The sequence below is a fragment of the Larimichthys crocea genome, chromosome VI (genome assembly GCF_000972845.2).
Source record: "Larimichthys crocea isolate SSNF chromosome VI, L_crocea_2.0, whole genome shotgun sequence".
Lineage (NCBI taxonomy): Eukaryota > Metazoa > Chordata > Actinopteri > Sciaenidae > Larimichthys > Larimichthys crocea.
This window is the reverse complement of record NC_040016.1, coordinates 10129686-10138647: the sequence shown is the minus strand read 5'-3', so window position 1 is coordinate 10138647 and position 8962 is coordinate 10129686. Positions and strand designations below refer to the sequence as shown.

The 8962-nt window shown below is 40.3% G+C and overlaps 1 protein-coding gene across 1 annotated transcript; it reads right to left on the bottom strand.

Moving 5' to 3' along the window:
• Positions 1 to 995: 995 nt before the first annotated feature.
• Positions 996 to 6292, bottom strand: nbl1 (NBL1, DAN family BMP antagonist). The gene is made up of 4 exons (XM_010742209.3): positions 5787 to 6292; positions 4382 to 4562; positions 3022 to 3133; positions 996 to 1719 (listed from the first exon to the last, which is right to left on the bottom strand). The coding sequence occupies exons 2-4, from the start codon at positions 4552 to 4554 to the stop codon at positions 1438 to 1440; spliced, it is 567 nt and encodes a 188-aa protein (XP_010740511.1). The 5' UTR covers positions 4555 to 4562; positions 5787 to 6292; the 3' UTR covers positions 996 to 1437.
• Positions 6293 to 8962: the final 2670 nt, after the last annotated feature.

Below are 8962 nucleotides of genomic sequence, written 5' to 3'. Positions count from 1 at the left end.
CAACTGAACCCTGTATTTATATGGTACACACACACACAAGAAATAAAAGAAAGTTGAAGATTATTTCACTCACAATAGTGTGACTATTATGAGTTTGCATGTTTTCCCGGTGTCTGCATGGGTTCTCAAATTAGTGATGCTAAATCACCCGTGGTGGTATGAATGTGAGAAAGACGTGTGACTGGTCGTTTGTCCTTTGTGTCAGGGTGTACTCTGCCTCTCACCCAATGTTAGATAGGATACTCAACGCGACCCTGATAAGGATAAGCGGTTACAGAAAATGGGTGAATGAATGTTGCTATTATGTTTACTTTATAGTGCAAAGCTTAAAAAAAGGTACTTATTTTTTCTTTCTTTCAGTTTTATGCCAATTATTGTCCCATATGAACCTCAATTAAGAGAACTGAATGCCTTAAATCCTCCTCCTGCTGGCCTCTATAGCATCCTTTTTCCATTCACATTGTACCTCAGGGGGTCGGTTCATATCTCCATCGAAAGAGTTATTGGTTATTCCTCTCCATGCTGGCTGTAAAGAGACTCCAGTCGTTGAGATCAGCAGTCTGAGTTGGTCAAATCTAGCCACAGTCTTGTCGTGTTATTATCTCTTTCCTGCAGTTCGCCAAGCAAACAGAGAATTTAGTAACTGGATAAACGAGTGAAAATATCAGGGTAAAACCTCCTCCGTGTCTTTCCGTCAGAGCACCTCATTAAACTTTTTGGCACATTAAGATCAGATTGAGGCCAATGAAGCAGCAAACTGCAGGCTCTTTACCCATCATACCCAGCAGCTCTTCTATGCTCTAGTAAGCTGCACCAACATCTAATAAATGTTTTCCCATGACTGGAGTTTTGTTGATCAAAGAAAACAACACCATGCGCCACAACTCAAACCCACACAGCAGCTGACGAAAATAAAGGGACAGCATCATTCTTCATTTTTAGAAAGAGTGAAAGGAAGCTGTGGGTTATTTATTTGGTTCAACACAAAAAAAACAACTCCACTTCTTTTGATGCTGCTCACTGCAACAGAAAAGCAGAGACCTGACTAGCACTTTTATGGATACAACAAAAGACAAAAGGGCAGTTATCACAACAATAGAATTTATTGCATCAAAGCAGATTAAAAGTAATGAGACTACAGCTTATTAACAGACTACAGTCATGTCTGGATGCACACATATGCGTGTTTAATCAGCAAACAAAAAGAGTGCAGAGGCTGGTGTGTGTTTGTACGAGTTTATATACAATAGAGTGTAATCTGATAGCATGACTTTGTGAGTGTGTGTGCCTTTAGAGAAACGTTTTAACACAAAGTGAAGCCGTATTTTCAAAGTGCCTTTACAATACTACAGATTGGTACAAAGGATGTGGCGTGGAGGAGAGCAGAGAGGGCGGAAGAGATGAGCAAAGTGACAAAAGGAGCCAAATGACGGGGGCCTACCCTCCGTCTGATGTATGTGGTAGTGTGTGATGGTCTGTGTGTAGGCGAGCATGCTTATTAGAGTGTGTGTCTGAAGGGGGCAGAGGGTGAGACTGAGCACCGCTGAGGGTGTCGGATAAAGACGGAGCATCCACAACGTTGTCTGCTGGGTACAGCTGCATCACCGCCCCCTCCTGGGCACCTTCCTTACTGCAGGACTGGCAGCTACAGTGGAAGATCCTTTCCACCAGCTTATCCACATGAGGAGACTCTTCACTGCCCGGGCACTCCAGAGTCACCTGTTTACACACACACACACACACACACACACACACACAAAGCTGATGTACTCTCAGTGAACTCGTGCACACCTGCACTTAATCCTAACAGGAACTGAGCTTTATCTGCCTTTATTTGGCTTTGGTCTTAAAACTTCCCCTTTGTTATTATACTGAATAGTAATAGTGTTTCTATTGTGGGGTCGATCTCAGTTTTCAGTTTCCGTCTGAGAACAAAATTTCCTTTAGGATAAGGTGAACTCGAGCTTTCTTTTATAATCATTCTATAATCAAAGTAGGATTATCTCCTTTATAAATTCGATAATTAAAAATGTTATAAAGTGGCACTATAACTGAGGGACAATAGATAGTATTTCAGTTCTTTGATTATTATATTTCTATAGGTTACTTACTTTATTTATATATTTATTTGCTTCTGTTAAATTCACTTTTACAATATGTACAAACTACTCTATGTGGATGGATGTTTACATGTGTGTTCATGGACTCCTTTGTGTTTGTTAAAGATAGTTTAATTCTTTTACTTTGAGAAAAACATAATATATATATATAATAAAGAATTTTTTAAAAATCCAGTCTCACTGTAAACCTCAGTGTTGCACAAACTCCTCCACTTCTCCAGACCTCATGCAATTTCCCCACAGTGTTACCAACTGAAACTGATCATTCAGCTATTTTATCTAAATCTACCACAAGTGCCAAACCAGCACGGAGCAGTATCTTCTTTCATGGGAGCTGACTGTGTGTTGTTTCAAATTGAATTTTGTTTTAAAGTCCTGCAACAACAATCTTAACCACAGACATAAACATTTAGTTCCAGATAATTAAGAAGTAGGGTCAGACCGTGAATGCACTTTCCCTGGCCTTTCTCATGCAACAAAAAATAGTGAGAAAATTAATGAATCTATCAGGTAACAGCAGTGAACTCCATAAGATACAATATTTTCCACTGAAACATGAGGCGACCTCACCTGTGGTCCCACCCGGCGAGCCTACCTGGCAGCATTCCAAACTATATACACCTCACTACAAAGCCTTTGTTGTCGCAAGACTGGATTCCTTCTGGCTAAACAGGACAATGAACTTCAGAGGAATATAAAATACAGGCTTAAAGTTCATAGGGAACCGCAGAAATTGTGACAGATATCTGTTCAAAATCCTCCAGTTTTTGTTTTTTTTAAAACTCCTGCTCCGAGTTCAGCAGTGATTGCCATCTTTCATCTCGGAAACTTGTGGTTTGCGTGTGAGTTTGACAAGTCGGTGTTGGTGTGTGCCTGTTACATGAGCTAATATGCAACTTACCACTTCCCACTGAGTCTGGGCAGGCATGCAGGAGTCACAGTGCACCAGAGACTCGGTTGACTGTGGGAACGTGTTGGGGACGCTGTAACTGAAACACTGGCCCAGACAAGCTCTGCAAAGAGGATAGAGTGTATTGTTTTCATTGTGTCTGCAGACACGGCATGCTGCAGCTGTGTGGTAGCCTCAGGCCAAACATACAATCGCAAAATAGAGATTTGTTATTCAGAAATGTCAGGTAGTCAACTTTTGATTATAAATCACGATTAAGATGATGAGAATGTGTCCTTCTGCAAATACTATTGGGAAGCAAAACTGTTTGTACAGTGTTGCAATGTTTGTATGTCTTGTCCACTGCCTACAGATCAGCAACATCAATAAAGGCTAAGCCTGGTGCAATTGTGTTTTTAAAAAAAATGTTTTATTGTGAACAAATACCATTAAAAGAACAAAACAAACAATAAAGTAATCCTTCTAAAAAATATTTTCTGTGTCGCCCAAAGCCTGAAACAGCTTATTCCCCCATTGTTCTCCAAAAAACTATTAAAAACACATCACTGAGACATATTGTTGCACTGGGTGACATGTTCTTTCATTAACATGAACACAGGCAGTTTATTTTCAGTCCCACAGGCAACGTCCTGCTGCAGTTAATACTCCCCAAAGCAACAAATCATCAGCGGAGTTTAGTTCCACATTAAATGCACTATTTATCCCTGTTTGAGTAAAAAGTGTGTGTTAGTTTTGTTGCTTTCATGGCGCTTTTGTTTGAAATAATGCTACGGACAGGTTAGTAAAGTCAAAAAGTAATGCGAGACAGACTGACACATTGTTGGTTTTGCTCTTCGTGGGATTTGTTGACGGTAAGAAACATGCAAATCATTATCTTTTAATATCAATGCCTGCAGTTTTTTAAATTCAATTTTCCCAGCCATGGAAGCAAACATTGATTTACATTAATTTCATGCTTTAAGTCGAGCAAGTTGATTTCCATACTGAATTTAATAGAAACCAATATCCTCCTGTAAGACAGAAAAATATAAACATACTTGTGTATGTTTCAAATCATGGCTAGTAACAACATGAAACATATTTTATATTTTACTTTTTAGTAAACTGATGCAAAAATCATCATAATGTGGAACTTTAGGTTGAAGTTAGAAGATATTAAGTGCAGCATGTTGACACTGCTAACCTCAATATGCCCTAACTTCATGAGGCATAACTCTGAGGGTGCAACTTATTAACATCTAGACATTTCCGGGTTATTCACTTTTTTTTTCCAGCTGTACTGAGAGATTGTCACTCAGACAGAGGAAGGGAGGGAGAGAGACAGCAAGACAGAGAGGGCCTTCATCCTGACCTGTTTTGAATAGAGCGAGGCTGACATCCCGTGTGCCCGACTATCTGTGTGATGTTCTTGGCTTCGCACCAGGCGCTCTTGTCAGGGAACAGCGCCAGGCGGTTGATGTGTGCAGGCGGTGCCGCTGAATACAGTGCAAACAGTGCGCAGCAAATCTGAATCCTCTGCCACATGACTGCACCTAAAGGGGCAGAAAACCACAGCATGTTACTGCTCCTTTCACCTCGTTCCAGGCAAAACCACACACTCAAAAGAGTAGTCACAAAATCTCTTGATGTTTTTGGACGCCTACTGGTCAGATATTGATGGCTTTTGCAGTTAATATGAAACTTGAAATATGAACTTTGCAGATGTGCATTGGCAGCTTCCTGTTGATTAGCAACGTGGAACCCAGAGATCATGTTTGGCTCATTTAAATAATTAAAAGAGACTAACTCTTTAATTATCTGAATCACCAGCTTCACATATACACACATTATACTGGATTCATGTTGTCCCAAAAGAGGCAACACAACAAATGGAGTGGAGGGAGGCTAAATGTCTGCTCCACACCACCTGACTCTAACACCAAGTCTGTCCTCTGCTCTTTAACTCTCTTCTTTAAAAATGCCTCAACCAGTCACGTCATTTACAACCTACAAAATGGTTTTCTCCTGCTGCTTATAAAAAAGTGTCCAGCGGTCACCCACCACGTCGACTCCTTTCACACACTTTTCAGCACTTTCCACATGTTTTGACACAAGCAGCAGAGACAGCAGAGCTCCTTAATAGCTATTGTATATCTATATATATATATATAGAGAGAGAGTATATATTACAAATTACAAATAAAGGTGCTGCTGGGATGCACTGTTAATTTGATAGACCTCATGTGTACATTCTACTCTCTTGTACCCTGTAACGTGTTAAAGTAATTAGTTACTGTTTCAAACACAGTAGCGCCTTTAAAACCTTTAGTTTTTATTTTATTTTGAAGAGTTAAAACGATTAAATGTGAGGTTAAATTGTGTGTTTTCACCCCAGTCTCCAATAACAAATCAGTTTACAGTAACGTAATGTAGATAGTAACGCACGCTAACGTTAGTTACGTTACTTTTCTCTAATAATGTCTAAAGAGAGGTCAGTAAATCTTACTTATCCCCCTTTTTTCCCACTGTCCTCTTCACTTTAACCCTTTTCCATGATTTTGTTTTTCACCGGCTGAGGTCATGGGGTTTTTCTCGAGAAGTTGCAGCCGTCATTTTTTAACAAGACTGCACGCAGGAAAAAAGTGTTGGAGAGCAGCTCTCTTGGGTGATTAACTATACATCCAAGAGTACTAATAACGTTACTTTTCAAACTAGTAGTAATGAAGTAATTTCTAAGTAACGAGTCCCCAACAGCGGTCGTGGTTTGACATACTTACCACCGCTCACCGACCCCGGGGAACAGCCAGTTGAGCACTGCGCAACGTCCCGCTGAGCTGAGCTGAGCAACCTCACCGAAACCTGGACACGCAGAGGATGCGGCTTGCAGTCGGATGATTAAAGGAGAATATTTTTTGTGAGCAGTGAGGATAGATCCGAGTCCAGTCTGTCATAAAAGAGTTACATTATCTGGAAAAGGGAGTATAAAAAAAAAGAAGAACCGGTCCGTCCGACAGGGAAGGATGGGGAGATGGGGTTAGGTTAAGAGCGCTATCTCATCTCCGCGTCCATCAGCTCAGACCGTCCCTCCCCTTTGTTCTGTTCCCGTCCAGTGTTAAATTCCCTTGTAACTCCACTGAAAAACACTTTCCAAGTTGTTGCCTTTTGTTGTAAAACTCTGTAGCAGGGCTAAGGCGCGGCTGAGCCCTCAGACAGGGGTCCTGCTGTGCCGTTTCTGGACGAAAGAAAACGGGGAGGGAGGGAGGGAAACTGTTGGGAAGGTTTCAAATGTTTCCCTAAGTAGGAGCGAGGCGAGAGCTCAGATCAGATTTACAGGACAAAAAAAAAATGCAAATACAACAAGATTACACAAATAGGGGGACATTTACAGCCATGCGTTAAACTGTGCAGATACATCTGGCATTACTTTACTAACGTGTTTAAAAAAAAAAATGAAACACTATAATGCAATACAAGTGGAAAACAGATGTGAATCAATGCTCTGATCCCTTTCCTTAAACACATTAAAAGAAGTTGAAATTACATGAAGTGCAGGTTACTTAACCATAAGCTCATGACAACTTGATCTAATTAAGGGTCCTGAATATGTTTTGCAGTGGAGCCACTGACACACTCATGAGAAGCCCAATGTTCCAATCTTTTGCTGACCTGTGTGTGGGTTCATTTATAAATGAGAATATAAGGTCTATCATTTGGGGTTTGGAATATGATGCCTATGACAGCTACTGGTAAATGTCAGTGTCTTTTTTGGGTCAAAACTACTGACTGTTGCAATCAGGAAAAATAGCCAACACACACACCACAATGTTAAATTATACTCACATTTACATGAGAAGTCCAAAAGTATTAAAAGCAAACAATAGCTGAAGTCATAATAAGCATTAGACAGACTTTTACTTTTAAGTGCTGCTCCTAAGTACAACTTTAAGATACTTGTGCTTTACTTTATTTAAATTTTATTACTTGATACTACTACTGCTGCTGCTACTGTTGCTACATTTAAGAGATACATATTGTATTTTACTCAATTGATTTGATGTGTTATACTTGAAAAAATTAAGATTAAGATTAGCTCCAGCTTGACCATGCACAGCTCTTATAATACATAGGAGCATTGGTAACATTGCATACTTTGATTGCAACACAATTTTTTCAGTTGGTAATAATCATTTTAAATAGCTCTGCTGGACTTTTACATGCGAGTATGTTTTACTGTTGTATTGCTACTTTTACTTAAAAGGTCCAGTGTATTAGGATTTAGGGCAGCTATTGGCAGAATACGGCAGAAATTGAATGTAATATGTATGAGCATGTTTTCATTAGTGTATAATTAAGTATACACCAATACAATAATAATAAGTGTGCTAGATTAAGCCTTTTATAACTTCTCCTGCATACTTGAGAGCTTGCCAGTAAATCCTACACAGTGGACTGTTGCAGTAAAATATCAGAATTATTTCTCCACCCTCTATTGATGGATAGTTTAAACTAAGCAATGCATCGTATTTCAGGAGATATGCTTTATGTGCAATCTTTATTTGCCAAAAAAAAGTAATCACTACTGTTTTAAGTTGCACAAAATTAAATAAAAAGTACATGTGCCTTCAAGTTGTCCTCAAGTCCTTTGTTAAATCAGTTTCCAGGCTTGTTAGATTTTTACAGCAGCAGAAGCAGCAGCAGCTCCAAGCTGCAGTCATGCAGCTGCACACATGGCATGTCTGGTCTTATATTTCATGCCAGACATTCACCAACCCTGACTGAACAATTTTGAGCCATTAGATGAACAAATGTGATTAAGTAGTTTCATTAGTCTAGCACTTATGATTCATCACAGAGATGTTTTCAGACATGCACAGACAGGTAAAGGCCTTTGGATTTCGACTGTCCCAGCACACCTCAGCTGTGTCACAGGTCCCCCTCACCCTCCCACACACCTCATTCCTGCACTTTCATCCTACCACTGCTGCCTTGCTTACAGGTGTTCAGCCTGGCTTGTGTCCATAAGCACCCCTATCTGTTTCAAGCTTCAGTTGCAAACAAATATTTTAATGGACAAGGGACGAGTGACATGGCTTAATTTCTGACATGAGAAAACTGTTACCGTGATGGAGAGGAAAAATGTGCATGTGCAATGGAGAGAGCATGCATGCACCAATGTTTTCTTTGATGTGAAAGTGTAAACCATGTGTTATGTTCTGAGTGCAAAGTGCAGAACTCACCTGTTTGTAATAAGACCAAGCTCCAGTCCAGAAATGGCATTCCTCTGCATTCCACGGATTCTGCTTCACCAGGGGGCTGGATAAATGTGTGCGCGTGCACACGCTCACACAAACAATCCCTCTCTTTTCCTTGTAAAGGCCCATGCAACCACACATAAGTGATCAATCACACTCGAAACAATCTCGCCAAACAGACACGCGGCCAATGAATACACAAGACGTAAGAGATTCCTTTTGATATGGAGACGTGTGCTTTTTCAACTCCCCGTGACGAAAACAGTCACGGTTGAAGCGAACGCACCAACTCACGCAACTTAAAGCAGGACTACAGAGTGTGAAATGCTGCGAATGCTTTGTCTAGCATGAGTGAAGATCTGACTGAGATACTTTCCTGTCTACAGAAAGGAATCTAGCCATTCATGGTATTCAGAAGAAAACTGGTTGTTGATACCGTTTATATAACAAATGTATGCAAACTTTCTCTCAGAGTCTCTTTCAACACTGTCATTAGTCTTCCACCAAGTGTATTTTCTTTATTCCATCATTCTGTGCAACTTTTCTTCCTCCCACTCTCTAACAGGGCTGCAGATGCTGAACCTGGCCCTCATTCCAAAACAGCAGGAGTTCGAGTCTCCCAGCTCATTAACACACAAAATTACCTCCCACCCCCAAACCACATTTCATTCTTCTCAAACACGCACGCAGAAAAACAGAAA